At 38.8% G+C, this 27,995-nt stretch overlaps 3 protein-coding genes across 3 annotated transcripts in view; 1 reads left to right on the top strand and 2 right to left on the bottom strand.

The window, feature by feature from the left end:
* KIAA1211L (KIAA1211 like) overlaps positions 1 to 456 on the bottom strand; it is a 63,002-nt gene extending 62,546 nt beyond the window's left edge. The window contains exon 1 of the mRNA XM_017818514.1: positions 411 to 456. The gene's annotated coding sequence lies outside the window, so the exon portion shown is untranslated. The remainder of the gene's footprint in view (positions 1 to 410) is intronic.
* On the bottom strand, positions 71 to 27,609 carry TSGA10 (testis specific 10). The gene is given in 14 exon segments (XM_017818353.1): positions 71 to 596; positions 8,802 to 8,920; positions 12,700 to 12,820; positions 13,136 to 13,338; positions 15,486 to 15,538; positions 15,541 to 15,599; positions 15,601 to 15,689; positions 17,351 to 17,515; positions 18,066 to 18,176; positions 20,312 to 20,480; positions 20,704 to 20,759; positions 21,097 to 21,221; positions 27,167 to 27,384; positions 27,494 to 27,609. Coding segments are annotated over 14 exon segments (2,130 nt in total).
* LIPT1 (lipoyltransferase 1) overlaps positions 27,168 to 27,995 on the top strand; it is a 1,777-nt gene continuing 949 nt past the window's right edge. Inside the window, exons 1-2 of the mRNA XM_017818352.1 lie at positions 27,168 to 27,257; positions 27,467 to 27,988. Of these exons, the coding sequence (XP_017673841.1) occupies positions 27,694 to 27,988 (295 nt within the window). The 5' untranslated portion in view covers positions 27,168 to 27,257; positions 27,467 to 27,693. The remainder of the gene's footprint in view (positions 27,258 to 27,466; positions 27,989 to 27,995) is intronic.

Here is a 27,995-nt window from a genome sequence, read left to right as displayed (position 1 = left end):
AAAGCCCCCCGCCCCCGACGGCCGCGGCTTGGCCAGAGAGAGTAGCTTCCCGGCGGGTCTCCCCCTGCCTTCACTCACCTGGAGCCCGCAAGAGGGGCGAGGCGGCGCAGCCCTGGCGGCCCGGGCGGCCCGCAGGGGAGCGGTGCCTGCAGGGGAGCGGTGCCCGCGGCCGGCAGCGCCCGGGAGGCCACGGGGAGCGGGAGGATCGGGCGGCACCGACCCATCCGAGCCGCGGACCTGCCGCCACCTGCCCGCGGCCCTGCCCCGCTCCTCCCGCCAGCCCCGCCGCCACCTGCGGCGCAGGGCCCGCCCGCGGCCGCGGGGCCAAAGGCGAGGCGGGCCGGCCGCGCTGCCCCGGGGGCGGGCGGGGTGCGGCGCCCAGGTGTTTTCCGCCTGGGCACAACACTGACCGCGCCGGGTGTGAGGAGAATGAGCGGAACGGGCGCTGTGAGGGGCCGATTTCACCGTTTTCCGCCTCGGCTTTCCTTTCCACTTCGCCCACCCGTAGTGGCTGAAGGTAGCGACGAGCCATCTCCAGGTTTTTGCTGGAGCGACTTAAAGACTGTTGGAGGTGGCGGGATAGTTGGAGCGTGTAGCTACAGTCAGGATGTTTGCAGGGTTATCAGAGTGAAAGGCTCCAGCTGAAATTGCTTGCAGCTGTGAATAGTCGTGCATTTGGATCTTCAAATGGTGTGTTTGAAGCTTAGCTTCCATGCAAGAGGTGAGAAAGGATGGATGGACAAACTGGCCGGAAGAACTGACAAAAATAACCTCGAGTAGTTTCCCACTTTGGCATCTATCTATTTCAATAAAATTCTCTCAAACTTGTGAGTTCTGATTTCAGTATGAGCCAGTGAGTCTGAGGACAACAGTTCTGGATAGAAAATAGAGGTGTTGCCTGAAAAAGGAATGACCACCGCGCTACATTGTCTTGTAGTCCAAGGTAGAAGTGTTAGAATGAAAAATTATGTGGAGGTTGTTTGTTTCTTAGGGCGGTGGTAAGGGAAGCAGAAATGAAAATGGAAAGCTGGTGCACACTAACTCAGTCTTAAGATGAAAAATCATTTCCACGTTACTTCTAGAGCAGCCACTCTGGGTCAAAAAAGAAATTCAATTATAGGTTTTATTTCTGCCAAGTAGCATTGTTTTAAAAATGTTCATGCTATACTGGCAAAAGTGATTTCATAAAATATTACTATGTGCAGGAAAGACATACCCTTGTGTAAAGCAAATCTGAGAAGCACATTGTTCACCTGCTCAGTTGCACTGCAGCTCTGACAACATTTTCTGCTTTGTGTACTCTATATAATTGCTTGGGTGTAGGCTGCATTCAAGATAAAAAATGTTTGTTCTTCTCCCACCTCAGGAAATAAAAACACTGAAAATATAATGCAGAAGAGAAGCATAAGCTAGGAAACTTAAAACTAACCTTAGACTTTTGCATCTGCTGAAATAAATTACTAAGCTGCTTTGTGGATTTTAATAAAAATCAAATGTGGGGCGGCCTAGAGAAAAATCTAATTGCAATACTTTAGAGAGGTAAAAAAAAAACCATTGGATGGAAACATCATTTTAGGCCATGTCTTCAAATATAATGTTTTAATTATAAGTAAATTTTGTTTTTTCAAAGTTTATTAATAAAAAATCTGATCCGCGTCATGAAATAAGGTTATATGTTTTGATATAGTCAATCCAAGTGGAGTCACATGAAAATTTTATCAGTCTAATTAAGCTCTTTCCCTTCTGTCTGGAAAGTGTCCAAAACGTAAAACTAACTGAAATATCTTTCCATGTGTTCAGATAACTGTGCATGTTAATACCACAAAGCTATGTATGATTCATTCATCTTCATTTCACATACTCCCTCTGCTGGGAATTAGCATGAAGGTTCAGTGGATCAGAGAAAGGATCATTAAGAGAGCAAGATACATTAAAAACTCTCTTTTGCTTCTTTCATTAAAAGATCACACTTCTTTACAGACCGTCCCATCTATATCAGTAAATCAATTTGTATTCCTTGTTGCAAGGCTATTCATACCAAAATCACTTCGATGTGGAAGGAGAAACTAATGCAAAGTAACTAGTTAAATATTCCATATATAGTCACTTTTTATGCATTCCATTGTATAATTTAAGATCTGCTAGTATCAAAAATTAAATGAATATACAAAAGCAACTGAGTAACAGAACTGCAAAAGTATCTTTGATGCTGATAGACATGTGGCTAATACTCCACTGTCTACACTGACACCAATGGGATTAAGTTGCTCTGAGAAGAAATGAGGTGATAGAATAAAAAACTCAGCTGTAGTATTACCAAAGAATACCCCACACCATGGAGGAGCTGCTCGTGGGCAGAGCTGTCTCTCTGCAGCACTGCCTGCTTGCCAGGAGTTCCCTCTGTCCCAGGAGCCCAGCCCAGCTCGGGAGCACAGCAACAGCCCAAGGCATGTAGCGACCCTCTGGTGGATTTGGTGCTGAGTCCCTGGACCTCAGGCCCTGAGGAAAATTGCAGGAACGTCTTGAGAAACCAAAGTTTTTCTAGTCAAAGACTAAAACCACTTGCTAAAATCTCTCACTAAAACCTCTCCTGTGAGGAAAGGCTGAGAGAATTGGGATTGCTCTGCCTGGAAAAGAGAAGGCTTCGGGGTGACCTAATTGTGGCCTTCCAGTACCTGAAAAGGAGGGAGAGGGACTTTTTATAGAGGCAGACAGTGACAGGACAAGGGGCAATGCTTTTAAACTGGAGGAGGGCAGGTTTAGACTAGGTGTTAGGAAAACATTTTTTACTCAGAGGGTGTTGGCACTGGAACAGATTGACCAGAGAAATTGTGAATGCCCCATCCCTGGAAGTGTTTAAGTCCAGGTTGGATGGAGCTTTGAGCAACCTGGTCTAGAGAAAGGTGTCCCTGCCCATGATAGTGGGGTTGGAACAAAATGGTCTTTAAGGTCCCTTCCAACCCAATCCATTCTATGAATCTATGATTCATTCTAAATCTGGTTTTCTTTGAGTGGAAAAAGCAGGATAAATCACATAGATACAAGGCTCCAAATGCTCCTGAAAGGTTGCTTGCATAGATTTTACAAGAAGCAGGGAAATATTTCTACCCAGCAACACACCATGAATTCTTCCTCTTTGGTGGGACTGTACTGTAGTGGGGATACTATTCTGTATGCATAGTAACTCCTGCTTCTTCTAGTATGAAGAAAAAAGATACTAAAGAGGGAGGATACCAGAGCACTGAATTATTTCTTCTACAAACCCCATAAACCAGTTATGCTCAAGTGAAATACCTTCTACTGAGTAGTGGCGACAGTTTCCATTGCCACAGGTAAGCAGACTTATTTGGAAACAACTCCATAACCAGTGGGTAGAAATTAGAGAAATATTGCTGCAGAAGAGCATGAATACTTTTGAAAATTCTATGGTTTCTTTGTTACGCAAAACAGATAATTGTAGATCATAACAGTATAGCTGAGTTTAAAACACTCTTATTTCATATAAAGCCAAATTGTATTTTCAGGTTTGCCTGTGTAAAAATGTTGTGGTAAAAGGCAATTTAAATATATATATAAAAATCAGGTATAGCATTGTTCACGTTTGCAAATAAGTGCCACAAGTATAAACAAATGATAAACAGATTCCTTTTGTATGCTTGTTTCCAATCAAAATATTGTAACTAAGCAATGACAAGAAAATCACCCTACCACAAGTAACCCACATTATGAGGAAATAGATACTACCACGAAGTGTGTAACACATCTCAGGTTGGGCATAAACAATAGTAATTACTGGGTATTGAAAAAATTAAGACATTATGGATTAGAGAGTTTACAACCCAACGTAAAGAACTGTAAAGATTCCGAGCTTATCATCTATCCATACTTAAGGACAAATTTTCATATTCAGTCATAGTCTGAAGATTTTGGAGCAGTACATTTCCCCACCAAGAAATTCCCCACCAAGAAACATTGTTGCAGTCCTCTTGGGCTAGCTATTACTACAGACATTGCCAAAAAGCAAGGTTTTTTGCCAAACGAAAAGGTATTATTTGCAAACTTCAGTAAATTTAATTAATTCTTTAATTTTTTCTTTCTTTCAGTTTCTGACGTAGGTCAGATGCAGGCGGATTGCCACTACAATCATCCTGCTCTCTGAATATACTCACTTAAATGATTTTTTTTCTTGAACATCAAAAATTTTGCAGCAATTAATTGCTGTCAGAAGTCACTTGAAGTCTATATCTTGTCATCATTGACAAAAGTTCCTTTGGGTCCATCCATGACATGATGATCCCTTTGCAATTTGCCTGCAGAAAATTAAGGCTTTCATTTCCATAACATTTTTTTAAGGAAAGGCTAACCCTAATAAAAAAGGCTATTACTTTACCTGGGTACTTGACAAAAAGCAAGCTTATTACATGTTGGTATTTACAATCTCATGTTCCTTTATTTCTCTTTGTGTAAGAAAGAATTTTAAAGTCCAAATTGCTTAAGAATCTTCTGCTTTTACTTCGTAGGTGAGTACCTCTTTATTGACTTCCTTATTATCTTACATGGAAAAGCATCATTATTGCAACTAAGGAATGACATCTTAGGACATTGGCATCTGCACTCCCCAAAAGAACTCATTTTTATCTGTTCTAACTACATCTAATATCTGCTTCTCATCTTCCAGATATGGGTATTAGTTTTATAGACTAAGATCACATTCCTCAAACTTTTTTATGATCACCTTCTAAAAAAATAATCAATATGGCAATATGATTTCAAAACAACAAATCACTTTCTCATCTTCTGGGATGATGAGATGATTATCTTCTCTTATCTAGGAAAAGTGTACAATATGCCTTTTAATAACTGCATAATATGGCAATGGTTAATGTCATTATATCTGCTCTATTTCAAATACAGCACATAGATTTCCCAGATGATTTATAGGAGAGAAGTTTACATATTCTCTTGCATATAAAGTGTGAAAATATAGAACATAGACAAATGCTATGACATATACTGCAGAAATTCTGAGCAAGTTTAAGTGGTAATAACTACCACCAAACAGACTCATACTAAAGAACTCTAAGTAGAAACTTTGTGCAGTTTTAATAAAATTCTTAGAAGTCAAACGCACCTCTAGTATGTATTGAAACATACAAAATCCCACATATCTTTACAGATGAATATCAAAAAACGTGGCATCCTCTGGCATTAGTATCTTATTTATCCAAATTAATAAGTTAGGTTTGAAGAGGAAAAAACCCCACTACATTCTTCCTATCTTGAGATGGCACAGCATTCTCACAAGCATAAGACTCATATAGTTCAGCAAAAATACATTGAAATCATAACACCTTAATATAGACTTTTTTTTCCTAATAAAGTTTCATACTGTCATTTTCTTTTCTTATTTTTCAGGTAACTTTTTCAAAACCTTTTAAAATCATGCATGCTTTTAAAATCAAAACACACTAGTGTTTTACTTTCCTAAAGGTAAAGTCAATGGAACTTGCTTATTTCTGTTTACTGAGATGGGCCACCTCACACAATAATAGAAGAGCTGGGAGAGGGGTGGGAGAAGGAGCTGTCTAGACTGATTTCTTCCCCCGGAACAATGTTGAGTGTTAAAAAACCTGTGCAAGCATTTGTGAAATAGATTTGATGAAATTTAGCATTCAAGAGGGAAAAATTGTAATTAAATCAGCATTAAACTTTAACTCTCCAGATGTTGTGCAGAACCTTCACAAGCCATTGTGGATATAACAGTCTAAGTCCTTGAAACTAGAATCTCTAGAAAGAAAAAGAAAAGAAATTTAATTTGTTTCATGTTCAGTGAATACAGAAATACATTCTGATGTTTCCGTGTGCAAAATTTTAAGGTTTGTATTCTGGAAGCACTTTGAGCAGGCTTCCCATAACAGTCAGTCCAGATCATTTGACGGATTAGATTTTATTGTACGAAAGTGTGATAGCGCTCTTTGATGTGAAAGACAAGCTTTGGGCTCCTATCACTTAAGACAATCAAACAGAAAATGTCTTTCCCACCAGGTTTGCAAGACAAACTGCAAGGCACATCCTTTTCACTTTACTGGAACAAGGAGTTTCACAGAACAAAGATAGAAGAATAAAAAATTTACTGTCCAATTTACTTCTGATATCACATTCTCAATGAAAGAATAAAAAGGTGACTGTCTGCTTCATCTCCCATCACAGTCTGTCTGCTGAAATTGCACGAAAACCCTGGAGATGAGGAAGTGCATTAGTGGTGATTCCAGCACTGCTATCTCATTATACTTCATGTACTGCAGAGTCACACATTAACTGTGGAAGAAGCCTCTCCAGTTTGTAGTACTCGTTTCTACAATATCTTTTCCCTGTTAACTTGTCGTCAAGCAACTGAAAAATGAAATTTCCCCTCCCAGAAGACTATTTCTAGGTGTTCTGCTTTAAATACAATAGGAACTTACACCTAGATCATGTTTCATCAATTCCCCATATATCTATTTTAAAAGTCTTAATTCTTTAATTCTGCTGATGATTATACCCAAATATCTGCACTAACATTCTTGCTTTTATTTTCAGGAAATATCTTAAATTGATTTTTCTTTCTTTCTGATCTCAGTGAATTTTCCAAATCTTTCTAGAGAAAGATTAACTGGGAGGGAAATTATGTCATCATTCATAAATATTTCAGGCATTTATACTATTCCATCTTTTTCTTGATACAGACTCTAAGTTCTAGACATAAGATTTATCAAGAACTTTAATACTGTGGACATTAGAGGACTCAGCCAGATATAGGCAAATCAAATGTAAATCACTTATACAAAGCAGACAGTTACAGATTCAGATCTCTGCTCTATCTCAGGAGAGCCTTATGAAACAGGCTATTTTATTCATCACTGTATCACTACACTACACAAACCTAATAAATTCTTTCCACTTAAGCTTTTGAAATTTAACACTGACTGCCAGTGTTTCAGTTTTTATTGCATGTTTTTTTAAATGAAAACAATCCCAAACCATTTAGCATAAACAAGTAAATAAGTAGTGTTCAAGACCAGGGTGCATGGGGCATCGAGCAACCTGGTCGAGTGGAAGGTGTCCCTGCCCGTGGAAGGTGTGTTGGAGCTAGATGGTCTTTAATGTCCCTTCCAAGCAAAACCATTTTGTGATTCTAGGATTCTCCAAGTCTGAAACAACCCTAGTCCTTCCCACTTAGACAAAAAAAAGTATAACAAAGAGCTGGATGAGGAAAAAAGTTATGAATAGCATTGGTTATATATCTTGAGCTCTGAAAACAATCAAGCAGAAGAAAAATTGAGTTCATTTCCATGGATTTAATTGAGAAAGAATTAGCTTAAACCGTCTAAAGATTTTAAGCAAATGAAGTATTTATACCTAGCTCACTTATTTAATTTTTAGTCCTTACTTAAACTTATTGTATCCTAGGAATGTGCAAAAGCAGATCATGTCATGTAAGGCCAGCCAGGACAAAAATAACAAATCAAAACAAAACAACAAAACACCAAGCAAAAATCCCCTGCAAAACAAACAAAAAAACCCCAAACAAAACCAAACAAGATGTAGGTTGAATTCCTAATCTATTTTGTAGAAGATTAGTCTTCATTTGGTATTTAGCCAGAAGTTTACTAATTAGAATGGAATTCTATCACCCTGAAAAGGGAGTAATGCAAATACAAAAAGAACCTTAATTGTTAGTATTGGTGTGGTGACTACATGGATCGCACCCTCTTTTCTTTATAAGTATCACAAGTAGGAAGTGTTATGGTAATTAAAAGAAAATGCAACTGTTCCAAATAATGCTTCTTTCAAAAGTTTAAGAGCTACACTGTACTCAGACTAAGGAGAAGTAGACACAGTTCTATCAGAGGAACAAAACCTTGCTATCAAGGTCTGGCAATAGCTTCAAAATCACTGTCTTGCTCAGCTGTGTTTTTTTACTAAGGGCACCAGAACCAGCTCACTGACTCAAAGGAAACCTGTCTCATATTGTTAGGACCTATTATTAGAACTTAGCGGAGCCTTTGATAGCAATCAAATGCCAAAGGTAATGATCTTAGTTAACAAATTAGACTTGGAAGTACATTATCATCTCAAAAGCAGAAATTATTTCCTGCAAGTCGTGAATTGAGACCTTTTTTCCTCCTCAATTGGCAATATTTTTTTAATGCATGCTGCCATAAATCTACCAAAAAAGCATGATGCAACATGCATGCAGCTACCAAGCTGAGACTGAAACTGTCAGGGGAGTAGCTCCATATTGTGGAAACTCCATTCCACTAATTGTTAAAAAGAAAGCTGGGCTTGCTCCTCCTCAGGATTACAAGTACTTGAAAACTTAAAGAATGCATTTATGTTTCTTGTAAAAATGTTCACATATATAGAGTAAAAACTATTAGAAAACTAGAAGAAGAAAGACTGGATAATTAAGAGCTTTTATGTAGGAAAGATGAAAATATTTACATATAAACCTTGTGTAAAACAGTGGCCAGTCAAGATTTTCTGTAGCATTATTTCTATTACTGTTTTAAGAATTTTTGACTACAGCATCCTGGTGCAAGTAATTGCTGTTTACTATATACTTTTGATACAATTCAGTAAAATAAAAGAAAAGGAATATCATCAAAAGATTATGGTCCTGAATCTTCTTGTAACCTTTCTTGCATAAATGTAATTCCATGGAATTCAGTCAATATTTCAATAAGAAATATCAGAGTTTATGCTTTTATTTTTATTTCCCTCCCCAGTGTTTGGAACTTAAATATTGTGGAACCACCTACCCTTCCAGGGGCCAGTTCAGAGACCGATGAGGAGATCGAGGATGGGAATGTTCAGGTGATGATGTTCTTAATGTAGAGCTTAACTGATACAAATTTGTACAATTCTGGCATTGAAGCTTCTGCATTTCCCTAACAACACAGTATTTTACTATGACAAAGCACTTTTCAAAAAACATTAAAATGTCACTATGAGCTTTTTTTTTTCTATTTAAGATTGTCAGCTTTTAAATTTTATTTTATATTAAAAGGAAATGTGGTTTTCATCATATACTTCTCTGAAAGACAGATTAGTGACTCTATTACTCTCTTACTCAGACTTAATTCTATATATCCATTGTCTTAATCTTCTTTGAAAGACAGAAGTTAGCCATGGTTGCTGCAGGTTAAACTCTAAAATCTGCAAAAATTTCCAGGGATGAAGAGCTTAGATTTAAGGTTATTCAAAAGTAAGAACAGCGCTGTTTGCGGTATTCTTGTGTTATTTGAGTTGGCAAGGCCAGTGGACTAGAGTCTGAAGTGCCTGAAACAGATGGATATTTAAGAGATGCTGGACTCCCCAGTAGGAAAGTTGCAAAATGGTAGTCTAGTCATTTTGACTGCTAGGCATGGGGCCTGGATAGTGGATCAATCCATAACTCCTGTATCTGGGTGTATGAGAAGGAAGTATGTGGGATTGGATAATGCACTGGAAAATTTTGGAGGTACATGCTCATGTGAGATCCTCATTTCAGGCTGTCAGTTGTTTACATAAGGAGAATCTAGTCTGTGTTGGATTGGGAAACTAATAGATAGGGTGGCTACAACAACCCCTGAGTTCCAGTGTGCCTTAGCCGTTTCCACACAGCTACCCTTCGAGTAGACCACTGAAGCAGGTCACCAAAACCTGCAGGGGAACGATCAGATCCAGCACCAGCTCATGGAGCTGAATCTCCAGGCAATAAAAGGGCTTGCTCTAGCAAGTGGAGCCCAGTGAGCCATTAGGAATCTTCCAGCCAGGTACCACCATCCCACAACCTGGTGAGGTATCACATACACTGTAAAGTCTATGGAACCAGATTTATCTGCATTGACTGTGAGCCTTACTAGCATTGTTGCTTTTAATATGCTCATGTTGCACTATCTGTAATGGTAAAGAAGGTGCTGAAAATTGTAGGAAGTCAGAGTACAGCTGCTTGCACTTCTCCCAGGTAACACTGGGTATGAATGTAGCAGCCAAACTGACCAATGGGGAAAGGGAGGTACAAAGGCAGCAAAAATGATGGTCAAGAAACAGAAAGGGATAAAAAGTTCCACAGGTCATGCACCTGAGGCTGTCCAGGGGTACCTGACCTGACAGTCAGTCTCTGTGCTTGGTCACCACAGCCAGGACAGGACAATAAATCAAACCTGTTGTTTCCACGGGAGTCCAAACTGCTTCTGCAGTCAGTAAGATGGGAGGGATGAGAAGGTGCTTTTCCTGACTGGTGAAGAAAAAGCTAGGCAGATGGATTAAGCCTCCTGGTATCACTGTGTTGGTGCTCATTGGTTGCTGACAGTGTTGACACTTCCACCTCCTAACCTCAGGCATTAGTTCATTCTGCATCAAGGCAGTAAATCAATACAAGGGGAAGCCGTATTAGGAGCAGCTGAGGTGGCTTGGTCTGTTCAGCCTGGAGAAGAGGAAACTGACTGAGGGGAGACCTCATTGCAGTCTACAACTTTCTCATGAGAAGGAGAGGCAGACACTGATCCCTTCTCTGTGGTGACCAGTGACAGGATCCGAGGGAACGGCCTGAAGCTGTGGCAGAGGAGGTTTAGGTTGGATATTAGGAAAAGGTTCTTCACCCAGAGGGGGGTTGAGCACTGGAACAGGCTCCCCAGGGAAGTAGTCGCAGCACCAAGCCTGACAGAGTTCGAGAAGTGTTTGGATGATATGCTTGGGCACATGGTGTGACTCTTTGAGATGGTCCTGTGCAGGACTAAGGGTTGAAGTCGATGATCCTTGCGAATCCCTTCCAGCTCGGCATAGTCTGTGATTCTGTGACTAGCTAAGTCAATGTTATAATAAGGATGTCATATACCCACTTCTTTAAACTAACTACAAAACCCCAGTCAGTACTCACCTCTGTTGCTTCCGTTATATACTATCATGATACTGACTTTAATAATACTTTAATAATATTTTTCCTATATGGCTAATTTTCTGGTTTTCATTTGCCAGTACCAGAAAAATAGAAGCCAGCTTGGATTTTTAATTCCCTTCCCTGTAAGCAAGAGACAGAGATACCTTCTCTTGCATGACCTTCTGAGAGAAAACAGAAAAGAAATAGAATTCTTGTAATCTTTGCAAGGGCATTGAAGGTCCACTGTTATGATTTTTTTAAAAGGCCAAAGAAGAAAAAAGCTGTGGTCTTTTAAAGAGGGCTAAATCTAATGGCAGCCCCAGATTTTTATATGAGAACATTTCAGTCTTTGCTGTGTAAGATTTCTGCACACTGCTTTTGCAACTGACTTACAGACAGCTTAATGGAATGTAGATTTGTTTTTTCCAAGGCAATTCAGGTAATTATGTTTGTAATTCTCCAGAAGTAGAAGATAAATTCTCTTCAAGAATGAAAAATGGTGATCTTTGTTTCAGCATAGGCTCAGTCTAATATTTGTTTTTCTAACTAATTGTAAACTAAGTGATTATATTGCAACTGTAAGCAACCATGTGAATTATCCTTGACTAGGAGAAGAGATTAAGTGTGGAGGCTATTGCAACTTTCTGCCAAGTGAACACTGCAAGAAGAAACACTTGCAGTCCCTATCAGGGAATACCCATACACCATGAGATGGATGCATTCACACAGGGGAAGTAGGGAAGTTCTTTTAAAACAAAGGTTCTCCTCTATTAGCATACAGTCTGGCTCATTCTATGCAGCTGGGGAAGCACAAATTATGCCACCTTTTAAACTGACTTCCACATCTAACACAAAAATTTTGTAGTTTTTGCCCTTGATTCAGGGTAAATGAGAATCCAATTTGAAACTGAAACTGAGAAATTTAAGAAATTCATCTTTAAAAGACCTAACTTCAGGTATAGAGATGCCCCCTCTGAAACCCTTGTCCTTACTTATGAGAGAACAGAATATCAACAAAGTAATTTACTACAGTTGAGACACCTGATTCTCACACCCGTGCTATAATCACATCACTCTGCTTCTTTTAGCCCTCTATTTACATACCCCAAAATAAAACCCAACATTGTAATATTTTATCCTCAATACATCCATAAAATAGAGAAGTTCTGTGTTTAAGAGATAAGAAACCTATTTAAGACACAAAGACTATGTAGATAAACTAAGTCGTGAAGCAGGTCAGGGACCATTCTCTGGTGCTGTGGCCAAATCATATGAAACAGTTTCTACATGTTGTTAGACTATCTTCTTACAAAATTTAATATAAAATATTTGGACATATTGCCATTTGGGAACCACCCCTAGCACCTCAAGGAGTACCTGGGAGAATGGGGGTTGGTACAGGCTAAAATCATTCCAGAGGGTATAGAGAACTAGTAGTCTATAAAGCTCTTGTATAAACGACTAGTCACCTTGACTTTCACTATAGATCTAGACAGGCATCCATATGAGTGAAGACAGACGAGCATCTTCAAGAAAATCACCCATCCCATCCTAATTCAGGCTATTCCAGTTGATCTCACTGTCTCATTCTGTTGGCTATACAGGGAACCTATACAACTAATTTAGACAGCATGTATAACAGCTAAACAGACTAAATTTAGAGACATGAATAGTCTCCAAGCATAAAGGAGACATACAGCAAAGCAAACACAAACTTTGCCGTTTATCTGAGTAATTAGTCTAAGTCTCAGTACTATATTGCATTTCACCCCAATTAGCTGCAGGAATCACAATACAAAAACATATACTTGCCTTTCAAAGCATTCACTCTCCAGCTGTCTTTTGGTGATATCCAGTTCTGCCTCAAGCTCAGCTGCTCTATTTCTGAGGTGAGTAAAATCTTGACTCTGCACAGCACTGTGAAGTCCATACACTTTAATTAGATAGCAACTGTAATCCTCCAAGCCACATACAATTATCCAAAATTAAAAGGGCAGCTATATTATGCAACTGAGATTAAGAACATTTTTTTTGAGCAAAATATAACACTATGCAGGAAAGTCTATTAGAGTATAGCTTAAGAATCAAAAGCAGGTTTTTGGTATCTTCTGCTATTAAGGTAGCCAGGTACATTGGCCATTTGAAAATGCAGGTAGATATAAAACCATCTCTATTTATATACCCTTGTAAAGAATGAGAACAACTGCAATACTCTCCTGGTCATTTACTCACAGATGATTTTTCTCTAAAGCAAGCTGTTCCTTGAGAAACTGAAATTCAGAGTCTTTCTCTTGCTTTGCTATCTGTGACTGAAATTCTTTCTCACAACTGGACACAAGCAAAGATTCCAGGTTTTTCATAGATGCTCTTTCATTTCCCACTTGTTTTCTCAGCAGCTCTGTTTCAGAATGGGATGACTCACACTTACTCTGCACCTAAACAAAGATTTTAAGTTTCAGATGTGTGTCTATTAAGCTTAATGGCATTTTATCAGGGTAACCTTTACAAAAAAATAAAAAGATAAATATAAAAAAGGAAGTCTGGGATCAATGACAAAATTTGCTTTCACTCCCAGATGGATAATTAGTGCTATATTTTCCTAGTTAAAATCCTGCCGGATTTACAAATTCATTCAATGTATATATCTGAATATAAGTGTACTTGATACAAATGACAAAATGCTATGAAATATATGTATCAATGGATTCTGTAGACAGAATCATTAAAGAACAGGAAGTAAGTTTCACATTTTGTTGAGGCAAGAAACTGTTGATTAACTATTTGCATGCAGGAAATAACACCTGATAAAACAAACCAGTATCAGCATCATCAGCAGAGTGAGAAGGCACTTAATTTGCTTAAAGGAGCATCAAGAGTAAACCGAGGGGGAAGGAAAATTAATAAAATACAAACCAAGATATTAAGTATCTACATATCTTGGGGAAATCTATAAAAGAAGAATACCCATAAAATCTAGTGTATTCCACTGCCAAGGGAAAGATGGACATAGCTGAGACATAGCTACATTGCTATTTTCCCTTCGTCTTTTCTTTGCATGTATGCATTTTAGTCTGTCTAACTCAGTCTGTTTGGGGTGCTGCAAACACTTTTATCTGTATTTTACGCAAGCCTAGTTTACATTACACACAATAATGCTCAGCCAAAGGTCATGGGAAATCTGTGGACTGCGACATCTTAACAAACACTCACCTCTCCAGCACATTCCTCAGAATTTTCAGAGGATAATAATTTTTGTGTTCAAAGAAGGAAGATACTGGGAGAACTCAGATCATAGGCCAACAGGGAGGGGGGAAAGAAAAAAAAAAGAAAAAAGCATTTTTCACTTACCAAAGCAAAACTCAATTTTTTTCTCTTACCAAACTAAACTGAAAGGTTTCTTCATTATGAAAGATCCCATTTTCTATGAACTGTCACTCAAAAAATCTAGTTCTTTTGCAGAGAAACAGTTTTGATATTCTACATTTGTATTTCAGAACAAAATAACACTGAAAACTTCAGGTTTAGTTTCCGCTTCTGAATATACATATGCTGCAATCTAGTAATGCAGATTCTGCACTGGAATACTATTTAAAATAAGACCCCTATCTGAAGGTTATACATGACTGATGAAAGATTACTGGTTGAAAGATATGGAAAAATTCATGAAAATTCCCCAACTGCAGACTTTTCTCCAGCTCTCCAACTGCATTTCTGCATTTTTCTTTCCCAAAACTGTTGCTGTTCTCCACAGTCCCAGCAATCCCCTCCACAGACAATCTCACAAAAGGATCCAGGGAGGCTTAATCATATTAGATCTCATAAAAGTGTCAGATAAATGTCATATGCTGGAACTCTTCCCTATCAAAACAATCACAGAGGATTCCACAAGCATACAAAAGACATCACACACATGTGGCTAGAACACATAACCAACTGTCTAACATCACCTTTACCCATGATGGATGCAAAAGGCATAAGGGTTTAAAGAGAATGCTGGAAGCCTGTAAAGAACAAGAAATTATCTCAGCTGGAGCAGAGGATGGACAGGTCAGTGACAGAATCGTACTGAAAATATCTAAATAATCTAGGTATGTATGAACAATTTTTCAAAGTTTATCCAAGCTTAGGTTTTAAAAATTTATCTATCAAATATTAATTTTGTAGTTTTTGTAAAAATCAAGGTCAACAAAAATTTCAAGGGAAATTAAGAAAATATTAAAGATATTAATACTTCATAAAACAGTCGGTCATTTTAAGGTCCATGTCAAGTTTCATTGCTAATAAACAACTCCAGCTATTCTGCTCACTTACTGACTAGATGTAAAATGCAAGATATCTTTCATGAAAACAACCAGTAATTTTAAGCCCTGACTTTTGAGTATTCATAGTCAAGCCTTGCAAAGCAGTGTCCTTTTCAAAGAGTATACAGCACATAAACTTTGAGGACTAAGCCCCTGAGAAATGCCAAATTAAACATTAAAAAATTGAAAAATCGATCATCCATGATCCCAAAGTATATGTAGATCCCTTAAGTATAACATAAGTTAACATAAACTTGTTTTTCTAATTATATTTCACATACCCTTTCTACTTTTTCTGCTGTGGAAGTTAAATGCTAATTTAATCGTTGACTCCATCTAATTTAATGTAAAGTTTTTGTATAGATGTGAGATTTGCAAGTATAGGGACTCTCCCAATGTATATTTTGAAGCTCTCTATCCATTTTCAGAAGAGACTTGCTTAACACAGAAATATGAGACTTGTATGCTGCTTCTGTTGGCAAATGCTACAGTAAAGCAATATCAGATAATCAAAATGCTACTGCAAAAAAATTTACAAAAATCCTACAAAATATCTCTGTGTGAATTTCAAGAGGCAGCAGTAATTTATTCTAGAATAAACCATAAAGTTATTTCTTTAAATAACTCCTGTATGTAAAAACTAGAAGAGTTCTTGCTACTGACAGCAAAATTAGCTACTGACATTTTAAACTCTACTCCTAGAATTCTACTCCTTCTGCAGAGCTAATAAGGTTGAAAATTCTGCCATGGGTCGCATTTCATTTTCAAATGAGATCCTCTTATTTTAGCAATAAAATGTGGTTTTGAATGTAGCTGATCTGTAAATGCTGAGATTCTGTCAGTCATATTTATACTGCTGTCACCTGTAAACTGAGGCATGACTATGAGATGACAAAGTCACATTAAAGAGGAGTCCACAAGTTAGCAGCAGCAGTTCTGACTAAAAGCATTAAGAATTTCATGAGCTTAAAATTAACTCAACCTAGGATTTTCCTCTTTGAAAAATGCCTGTACTTTGCCCAGTGATACTTGTATTCCTGGTCAGTCACTTTTAACTTCTTAATTTTCAGTGGGTGGCAGAATGGATCTGGGAGATTAGTAGAGCAAAGTGAAAGGTAAAGCACTGTGATTTTCTTGAAGACTTTATTAAAAATTACATCCCAAGAGATGATTGTATGAGGAACATATCACATTAACTCTAGCTCTGTCTTACCTAAGAAAAGCACAAGGAACACAGAGAACTGCTGAACACATTAAGATTTTTGAACAAAAACCTCTGTGCTTTGTATGTGTGCCTTGCAAGTAACTGCTATGAAACTGAATATGACATCTGGAATTCTGATCCAATATGTTGACACAGTTTTCATGAAGAGGCCTGTTTACTCCTGTATTTAATAGCAGGTGTATGGGGTGGAATTAGAAGGATGAAATATCTTCTGGTTTGAGGCTTTCTGGACAAACTAGGACCATGTGCCATTTTTATTATTTTTTTCAAAGAAAAGTCAAAATCTGCCACACAATCTTCCTGTGGTGTTGCTGTTCTGTTATTGTTACATTCTCATCCACTTTCTGACAGCAACAGTTTGGTTCTCTTGAGTATCTAATGTGCTTAAGTAGCCCTCGGTAGCTTATATGATATTCATGAAGGACAGGTGATCTGCAACTAAAACTGGGAAAACCCCAAACCACGTGTATATGTTTGCAGAATATTTCCAAAGCCATGCTGTGAATTTCTCTAAGTTCTTCAGTTCTTCTTTTCAAGTGGGAAGAGGCTCTTTGGGACACCTAAAAGAAGGTTGAAAAGCTGGAAGCAAGAAGAAGAGCAGGGACAGGAACATAATAGATGACAAAGCACTGGATACGTTTCAGGTATGCTGTGGAATTGTGTGTGACTTTATGCCTTCAGTGATTCCAAATATAAGAGCATTTTACTTTTTGTTTTCCTTGAAATTTGCTATTATCTTCCAAGATCTCTTTTCTCAAGTGTGACTAGTGAAGATCTAATCATATTATTATATAAAGTTAAAACCTATACAGTTCATGGCAGCAAATCTCTCTAAAACATAAGAATTTGCATTAAACATAACTTAAAAATACTACCAGACCATTTCAAGGCTGAACTATGGAAAGAAAGGTTTCAACTCACTTGCTCTATCTGTGTTCCAAGGGACTCTATTTTCTCTTTCAACCTGATCAGTGCCAGTCTAACAGAGGAAAAGCCTGCTTCTGCTTGACAGCATTTTGCTTCCCAACTTTCTCTTTGTTCACAGGCCTTGTGGTAATTCTCCAAGAGCTCACAGTTCTCTCTCTCCTAACTCATAAAGCTTGTTTATTTAATAATTTATAGTAAGCTCCACAAAATAGGGATAGCTATAGATCTACAGGTATGGTATTGGATATTCTATTTCCACTGAAAATTTAGCCTCTTGGCCAAAACATTGAGACACTTTTTAAGAACCAGAGTTTTGTTCAAGAAGACTACATTTTATGAACAAAAGACATCTGTTAAAAATGTCTAGGTTAATGTTAGAAATACAAGGTATAGCAATGTAGCACAATAATATTTTTTTTACTTTAATCCCAGAGTTCAAAGCCTCTGTATTACTCACTGTCTAAATTTATAAGTTTAATAAACACACAGACGGATGAGTGTGTATATATAGAAGCACAATGAAATATATTGCATTGATTGTGTACTGCAAAAATAGCCATGAAAATGTGTCCAAGCTAATAAAACCAAATTAATAGAATGCAAATAAGTTTTGGCTAGGAAGCAAATTTTTCCCTGGAGATATCGCTAAAATTTTATTTTTAGTTAAAAAACAACAGCTTTTACTAACAGTTTTAATTTATATACTCACCTTAGACTTCAGTACATTCTTCAGCCTGAGTGTATCTGTGTTTGAATCCTGGGCCTTCAACTTCATATAATCAAGATTGTTTTGGTACTTTGCTAGTTTTTTATGTAGTACCTATGAAGACAGTTTCTTTTCATGAGGTTAGAGCATACTGCTTATACCTTTACAAAAAACCACAGAAAAATAGTGTGTACCTAAGGTCCATGGCTTTATTAACTGGTTTTTAAAAGGCTATATAAAATCTAAATTATTTGTACTTCTATACACCAAATTTTTCACTTGTCAAAAGTAATTTGTTTCTTTGACTTATAGATAATGCTAAATCTTCCTAAGAAGAAAAATGTCTATAAAGAAATGAAGCATTTAAGAAGAAAAATACAGATGGTTTATTTAGCAGCCAAATTGTCATAAAACAATTTAAGAAGCAGAGCTCAGTTAGCTCCCTTTTTTTAAACATTCTAGTCTTTTAAAAGCCCACATTTTAAAAAGAAGACAGATAAAAATTTTAATTAAGTGGTCTAATTATTCATTAATTGCTTATATCTTAATTAATTAAGTGCTTATCTCCTAATCAGGAAAATTAAAGCCAGAAGTATTAGAAGGACACACAGAGAATTTCTGGCAACTATTGCTTGAGAAAGAGAACAGAACGAGGAAAAAAAATGCAGAAAGGCTGTCTTGAACTGCACTGTTCAGAAACTTTTTCTTTCATATAAAATTATTAGGAAAACATTCATCTGCAAGAACTGGGGGCAAGTGTGTGCATGGGGGTGATGTGGTGTGTAGAAGGGTATGAAGAAACTCCTGTTCCTGTTGCAGAAGGGCTGTGAGTTGCTGAGAAAGGTGCTCTGAAAAATCTGTCAACTTTTCCAGTAAGCCCAAATGTAGAAATGAGAATGCTCCTTTAAATACATAGAGTAACACCTCAATTAATGGAATAATCTAGAGGAGCCAATACACATTATAGAGGCAAGCCTTTTAAAAGCACTTGATCGTGTAAGACTGAGATTTTTGTTTCTAACTTTTTCTACAAGCATCCAGGCATTGCAAAGAAAACCATGACGTTTTCAAAAGCAGCTAGGAGCAACAGGAGGCATCATCAGTATCAACCGTGCTTCTGAGAGAAGGTGAAGCATAGTGATTCCCTGGAGAGTCTTTGGTGGTTAAAGCTGCTTCAAACCTTGCCTTTTCTTGGATACTCAGGGAGGGCACCAAAGTGAAACAGGTAGGATGTTTGAGAGAAGTTATTTAGAAGGCAAGTTGTCTCACCTAATTTTTGCAGCAAAGAATTAGGCACCAATCTAAAGTCATTAGCTACACTGCCTCTTCAGTGATGGGAGAGAGGCAGGTAATATTAATTACTTTAAAAACTGGAATGGGATGAATCTTCTGGAGGAATTTTCTTCACTTAAAAGGGAGCCTTAATGACTTAAAGGTTTTATATACTTAGGATCAGGTGCAGTTATTTTGCTCCTTTCAAACTAAATAGCACTTCTAGAGGAAGAGAAAACCAGGTGAGTAGTAGACTAAGTGCAGAGAAGAAAGATCAAGTATCAGAAAAACTAAATGAAGGCAAGAAGCTGAAGAAAAAGAAGAAAACAAGAACATTACATAGGGACGAACTACTACAGGTATTGAGCTTAATTTCTAGCTGCTTGGAAAATGCTGGTGCAGGAGTATTATGTGTGCATGAGATGGCACTTTAAATATTTTAATTACTTCCACTAGGAACTGCACAGATATAATTAACACAGTAGACAATGTAAGGTTGTATTACAACCAACTATTTCCATTATCTTTTATCCAAAAGCCACTTTTAAGGAAACATACATCAATAAAATGCTATTAATAACATTTAGAACCTTGTTAAAATGTGTAATGTGTTACATTATTAGCAGGTGAAAGTAATAAGCTTTTAAGTACTCTAGACCGGTCACAGCACAGTATAAGGAACACTCACTGCTTCCTTTATAGTACTTTTCCATACAAGCGATAGTTACAGCTGGCACATTGTTTTTACTTTTACATTAATTAGCTGTTCCTCAAGATAAATATCTAAACCATTACATAAGAATAGCTGGTTCTCTTCATACAAGTGAGCTGAGCAATAAAGGAAAAATCAGAGTTTGAAACACAATCTTAAAGCTAGTTTGCAGATTTACTTCAAATGAGGACCCACCAATTTCCTGTGCTACTTGAAAAAGGCACCATTTTTTCTTTTTAGTCAAGGGTTCTTGGTACAAACATACCTGAATTTCTTGCTTAATATTAGAGAGATGCTCCTGTAACCTGTCATTCTCCTGAGCTAATCATACTCTGTTCTTGTTGGTCTGTGTGAGTTCTTTGTTGGTTTCTTATAGCTGTTGATGCAAACTGGTGATATGCTCCTCACAGATGGAGAGTGCTTCAGCAGATGTCCTATGCAGCAAATAAAAAATTCTTCAGGTATGACACTACTGCCCAACTGAATACAAATGACAGCTTTTCCAGTGGTTAAGTTTTCAAGTCAGGAAAGAAAGCTGTAACATTTTGATATTAATTTGAGTAAAAGAAATTTCTACATTGGTACATCCTATGATTCATTTTTTTATTTAATGCTATAAATTAATCACAATTTGATAATAATGTTGACATTTCTTACTTTGTGGAATGCTCCAACTCAGAAATCAGAATCTTGAAATCTGAAATTATTTTCTCCTGGAAAAGAAATACAGAATTAAAATAAACCTCTCACCACTCCTCAGTATAAATGGAAGAAAAAAATTGAGCAATATTATTTATATCTTTTTTTTTTTCAACTAGCTGATTATTTTAACTATTTAATGCAAAATGGATTGTGATTTTCCAAGCTTCATCATGTACTATTTAGATTTGAAAATTCTTTTCTTTTTTTTTAATTTGGGAAACAGAAGAACAAATGATATCTGAGTGAAAGCCCTGGCTGGTCTGGATGGTTGTGAAGGGCTGTTAGAAATCCTGATTCCAACTCTGCCCCCTGAAAGAAAAGCTGTCCATATAACTCTTACATTCTCACAGTATTGAGAATGTAAGGGTTATATGGACCCAGGGCTGACACATTCTTGAGGGAACTGGTGGATGAAGTGGCTAAGCCACTATCTGTCATATTTGAGAAGTTGCGGCAATCTGGTGAAGTTCCCACTGAATGGAAAAAAGAAAGCATAAATTCCCCATTTTTAAAAAAGGGAAATAAGGAAGACCCAGGGAACTGCAGGCAGTCTCACTTCGGTACCTTGGCAAGATCATGGAGCAGATCCTCCTGGAAACTATGCTAAAGCACATGGAAAATAAGGAATTGACTGGTGACAGCCAACATGTCCTTCACTAAGGACAAATCGTGCCTGACAAATTTGGTGGCCTTCTACATAGGGGTTACAGCAGTGGTGGATGAGGGAAGCGCAACTGATGTCATCTAGCCAGATTTGTGCAAAGCATTTGACACTGTCCCGCACAACATCCCTGTCTCTAATCTGGAGAGATGTGGATTTGACAGATGGACCATTTGGTGGATAAGGAATGGGTTGGATGGTTGGACTCAAAGTGTTGTCACTCAGTGTCCAAGTGGAGACCAGTGGTGTTCTTCAGTGATCGGTGTTGGGACTGGTGCTGTTGAACATCTTCATTGGTGATATGGACACAGACTGAGTGAAGAAAGGATCAAGAGCAGCCCTGGGGAGAAGGACTTGGGGGATTTGGGGGTGTTTGAGGGTGGGAAGCTAAACCTGACCTAGCAATGTGTGCTGTCAGACCAGAAAGCCAACCACGTCCTGGGCTGCATCAAAAGCAGCATGACCAGCAGTTTGAAGGAGGTGATGCTCCCCCTCCACTCTACCCTCATGAGACCCCACCTGGAGCACTGCATCCAGCTCTGAGAGCCCCAACTCAAGAAAGACACTGACCTGTTGGAACAAGCCCCAAGGAGGGCCATGAAGATGATCACAGGGATGGAGCATCTCTCTTATGAAGTCAGGCTGAGAGAGTTGGGATTGTTCAGCCTGGAGAAGAGAAGAATCTGGGGAGACCTTACAGCACCTTCCAGTACCTAAAGGTGGCCAACAAGAGAAATGGGGAGGGACTTTTCACAAGTGCATGTAGTGATAGGACAAGGGGGAATGACCTAAAACTGAAGGAGAGTAGGTTTAGATTAGATATTAGGAAGAAATTCTTGACTGTGAGGGTGGTGAAACACTGGAACAGGTTGCCCAGAGAGGCTGTGGACTCGCCATCCCTGGAAGTGTTTGAGACCAGGTTGGATGGAGCTCTGACCAACCTGATCTAGTGGAAGGTGTCCCTGCCCATGGCCAGGGGTTGGAACTAAATGGTCCTTAAGTTTCCTTCTGACCCATCCATAACTCTGTGTTTTCCTTGAGCCGGGGGTTCTATGGGACAGAAGCCAAGCAGCTGTGATGAACATACCAACTTCTGGTACAGTACCAGCCTAACAGCTTACCTAAACAGCTGTGTGCAGCAAGCATGCAGTCTCTGTACTTTTATGCTCTTAAATCTTGCTTTCAAAAATTATCATAATCCTCGTTTTCCCCACAGGTGTATCTGACTGAAATTCTAGAGGCAAAACAAAATCAGAGGTTAGAAAAAAATCCTAAAAATTAATAAAAAAAAAGATGCATTGTAAAATCTTGTACAAAGTTATCAGTAAAAGCATTTTCCCCATTAATTCTTATATAAATATTTATAAACGCTCCCTTCAAAGAAATTTTAATTATTTCTCTACTTGGTTTCATCTTGGGAGGTTTTTGAATAACTCTTATCTATGAAAATTCAACTTTCAGTATCAAGTTTATGACTTAGAGCACAGTTCCTCAATAAACATTACTAAAGTCAAGAAAAGGTGTTCATATTTCTTTTTGGTTTTAAGTACAAACGAATACTGAGTGACCAGTTGCTGCTATACCTTTTTTGAATGGCTTTTTCATTGGGGGAGGGAGTTAAGCTAAGCTTCTCCTTAAGTGACACAACATTTTCTCCACACCTTGACAGATAAAAAGATGACTTCCTCAAATAATACTTCGATTCTTAATGGCTGTTTGGAGATGGAAACAGGGAGGTGGGTGGGCATAATAAATTGGCATTCTTGGGCAATACCACCTCCCATTGTTGGTTTTAGTGGAATTCTTTGGTTTTAGAGCACCTTTAACACAAACCTCCCATCTGCACACATGTGGCGTAGGCCTCATCCGTGATTAATGTGAAAGCCTCAGAGGAAGGCAGGGAAAGGCAGCACAAGCAATGCTTACAGGTCAGAAGACTTCAGAGACAAAGCCAAGCAGCCAAGCCAAGTCTCGTTAATCCAGCCCCAGGAGAGAGATGGGTATTCTGAAACTGCCACAGCTGATCAACTGGGACTGACTGTGAGCTCAGGCAGCTCAGCTGAACACCTCTGCTCTAATTAGGTTCATCTCTTTCAGAAACTAATATCCAAGGAGACACGTTTACAGATGAAAACTTCAGCAATTGCAATACAATCTCTCTGGCTTGACAAGAACAAAACAAGTGTTAGATAAGACTGATTTAATCTTGTGAAAATAGCCTTCTTTTAGTTAAATCTTATCTTCTATCTAAAACCCATCTAATCTGCATATGTATTTGTAAGATTATGTGCCAGTTGTATCTTCCAGAATAAATATCACCCTTAACATCACACTTGTTTCTTGACAGTGTCAAGCATTAGCTTCACACATATGATAAAACACCAGTCTGAACTCATTCCTGATTTTTAATGCCGGGATTGACATATTAACTGGTTTGCAGACATTGTAAAGTTAAAATGTCATGGTATTACAAGGCTAATTGTGCTTTTCTTTATTCCATCGACAAAATCATATGAGAGAGACTACTTCTTACATCTTCTTATGTCCAAGATAGCAGTTCTTATTTACAGTACCTCTAGCTGCATATCTCTTCTTGGAATAGCACAGACAGGGACAGGAAGATTGGTGCCTTTGAAGAAAGTGATGTGAAAAGGGGACCATGTGAGTCCTCTGACTCCTATTGCCTGCTTCTGTTGGGCATGGATATAAAGAGTCTTTGAAAGAGGCTGCTTTAGGTCGTCCCAAAGTCAAGCTGAGAAATCCGATGAAACTCACTCTCTTCCCTGTTAGCCACTAGAACAGGTTTTATATTCTGCAGTGTCAGGTGAATTATGGGGTTTTTTGGCAAGCAACCACTATAAAGCACTCATGAATAGAGCTCACCTTTTCAGATATTAGGTGTGAGTAACACCTCAGAAATACAATCCCCACCCAAAGAGAAGAAATTGGAAGATTTTAACTTCCAGAAAAAGAGCAAGAGAAACAAGTCTCTTTCTTTTCCTCACCCCATTCTGGATTTATTGTAAGTCTTTCTTTTGGATTTTGGTATGGTGGAGACCATCAGAGACTCTGCATTATCATGTTTATCTCCAAAAGAGATGCGAAAAGAGCATTTCAGGTTTTCATAACTTTAATTATGAAGAATAATAAGAATTTTATTATGAAGAATAAAAAATTATTCTTTATGAAAGTTCATTTTAGGTGTGAAATTAGACATTTTTAATTAGTTTTGCTCTGGTATGTCTAAGGTATCCTCTAAGAGACATATGGTGAGTTCTCTCTTATATGTTTATGTGGGTTAATGTTGTGCACAGCAGTTACTGTGCTTTTTGTATACCAAACAACACATTCTTGATCAAAGAAGAAATGAAATTCATACACAGGATTGTTTTCAAAAGCAAAAATAACAATTGCTGTATTTTGCAGATGTGATTTATACTCTAGTAGTTGAGACATAAAAAATGTATTTAAAAGTCCAATCCAGAAGAAATAAATAAATAAATCATGATGTGCATTTAGAAATTCATATTTTTCACTTATTGTCAGAATATTTACAATTATCTTGCTGGGTTTGTCTTCAACAATAGCCACTTTTTGGGAAAGGCATTTATTGTTCATGTGTATTGTACCCTTCAGCATATCAGAAACAGACTCTTGATGTTTTTACCTGTCCACCTAGTATTCTGCACACTTTACTTTTTTTTAGCACATTTTGCTTCTAACTATGGAAACATTTTTTAACTAGAAAAACAGGTAGTGTAACAGCTCAAAGTAGGTTTTTAGTGTCACCCTGTGGCAAAATGACACATTGCGAATTTCCAAGAATCAATTGCCAAAATGGAAACAAATGGTCCCACATTTTGTTTGGTTTTTTGTAACATCAGAAGTCTCACAAGATGCATTTCCCTACTTCTGACCAGTGTCACAGTGCACGGGTTCACTTCTGCATTTTGCCAACTACTTCCAAAGTTGATTTTCCAATATTCAGAAGTACACATGCCTTTTGCCCTGTGCATTACTGAATAGCTCACCCCAGTGAAAAGTTATCGCCAGTCTAATTTAGCAAGAAGTTATGTCTATTGCAAATCACTTAAAATAATTCACAACTTTTTTTTTTTTTTAATATGACAATACAATGTTCCAAGTGCTGGGACACACATTACATCAAGATTCTTTTAGAGTCTGTTTCTCCCACTAATCACCACCAGCACACATGTGGTGATGGTTTCTTACTTTTTATTTGCCCTACTACACCCACACAGCCCTTTTAAGTGTTTGGTAAGGACTCTCATGCTCTTAATTAATCAGTTCTTCAGTAGGAAATAACCCAAACTTATGTCTTTAATCTTGGAAGTCTTTCATCCTTATCCACCTTCTTTTCTCCTTCACCTTTCAGGGAATATAGTTGTTCTGATACTGTTCATTCAACTAGAAGGTTAAGGCAATTCAGGCCACATCATAAACAGTTTTCTTTACTGGAAAAGCAAATACAGGAGCACCCAGTTACACACCCAAAGCCAAACTGCTTCCTCAAGTAATCTCACTGTTTCACCTGAATATCAGTTTGGCATTTCTTTGAAAGTCATCTATTCCTAAAACTAGAAAAAAGAAGTTACTTAGCCGTAACTACCTGTTCAAGAGGGATAGCCTATGTGAATTCTCTCAACCCACTGTATCAACTTTTCTCTCTACAGTTCCTTCATGTCTTGGTACTCCTATATTAAGCAGAGAGGAAGACAAGAGCATGCAATGTATCCTTTATAAATACACATACACCAGAAAGAGATATACAACACATATTTGCCCATAGGGATACTACTGCAGATAAAAAAGTTCAGCTAGCATTGAACATTGTCCCACAGTGTATGCTTAAATACAGACAAGAGCTCTTGATAGTTAAAGTCTGGTAGACTTCAAGAATGGCTTAAACCAATGCAAATCTGGAGACAACTTGCTGCATGAAATACATCTACAGTTACCTAGTTTTTGATCACTTTCAGCTTGTTAATGAATTACATTATCAACATTTAGTTTCCATATCTTCCTAAATCCCATGGAGAGTTTCTGCGTATTTCACAAGCCTCTGTACATTTGTATTAACTCCTTCAGCCTCCTTGTGAACCTGTGAAAGCTGCTAGCATCCACAACAACCCGTGGGGAGAAATTGTGCAGCTGGGTCTTGCAAGAAGAATCATCCATTTTATCCGCTGTGCACTGGCCTCTTGTTGGCATGACCATGTAAGTATCATTGACAACGCCTGTAAGTATCTGAAGGGAGGGTGCCAAGAGGATGGAGCCAGGCTCTTCTCAGTGGTGCCCAGCAATAGGACACGAGGCAACAGGCAGAAACTGATGCACAGAAAATTCCGCCTGAATATGGGGAAGAATTTCTTTATTGTATGGGTGACTGTGCACTGAAACAGATTGCCCGGAGAGGTTGTGGAGTCTCCCTCGCTCAGATATTCAGACCCGTCTGGGCACAATCCTGTGCCACGTGCTCTAGGATGACCCTGCCTGAGCAGGGAGATTGGTCCAGGTGACAGAGTGTGGTCCCTTCCAACCTTTCCCATTCAGTGATTCTGTGACCCGATCATTCCCGCTTTTTCCCAGCTCCCTCCCGCTGCACAGTGCCATGGCTGCGCTGCGACAGGCAGGACGTCAGCAATCCCCGAGCGGCAGGAGCCCGCTCACAGCTCCCCGCCCCCATCCCTTCCCCAGCTCCACGGCGGGGCAGCGCCCGCCCCCAGCACCTCTCACCCGGGAAGCGGAAGGCGCTCCGGAGGCCACCGGCTCCAAGGACGCCGCCGGCTCCAAGGATCCCGCGGGAGCAGGGGCTGCGCTCCCCGCCGTGAGTAGCGCAGGGGTGGGCGGCGGGCGAGGGGCGCAGCGGCTCGGAGCAGCCGCCGGGGCCGAGGGGACACCGCGCCAGGAACCCCGTGGGGAAAAAAGCCAAAAAAACCCCTAACAAAGCTAGACTGCGCGAAGTAAAACCGCATTAGGAAGGCTCTGTTGAGTGAGGGGAAAATACACATTCCTTCTCTTCCTTTGGTCTTTTAGGCACCACGGACTGCGAGGAGCAGCTACTCTGACACCCCCGGATGTTTTCGGGAAGCTCCCGACAGGGCTTGAGCGGCATCACCCGGAGGAGTACCATGCCTTGGAACTGGCATGCTGCCGTGGAAAGAGCATGACTGCGTCATGCCTGCCTCTAGCATTTCATTTCTGCCGCGTCCAGCTTTAGCAGAGTGGATATTCCTTCCATCCGCTGTCCAATTATTAAAAACATGGTACTCCAGCCATCGTTAAAGAACTGCTTTCGGCTGTCCTGCGTCCTCAGGACTCCAAAAGCTGGCTTCAGGAGCACAGCTAGTGGAGCCCTCATTATCCAGTCTGTTTCTAATGACGTTTACCAAAATCTAGCTGTGGAAGACTGGATCCACGACCACATGGATTTAGAGAAGCGACAGGTCCTTTTCCTTTGGAGAAATTCCCCTGCTGTGGTAATAGGGAGACATCAGAATCCCTGGCAGGAATGCAACCTCAGGCTGTTGAGGCAAAAAAATATAAAACTAGCCAGGAGAAGAAG

Source organism: Lepidothrix coronata, unplaced genomic scaffold, assembly GCF_001604755.1.
Source record: "Lepidothrix coronata isolate B3197 unplaced genomic scaffold, Lepidothrix_coronata-1.0 Scaffold68, whole genome shotgun sequence".
Lineage (NCBI taxonomy): Eukaryota > Metazoa > Chordata > Aves > Passeriformes > Pipridae > Lepidothrix > Lepidothrix coronata.
Note: the sequence above shows the minus strand (reverse complement) of the source record. Positions and strands in the feature narration are given on the sequence as shown.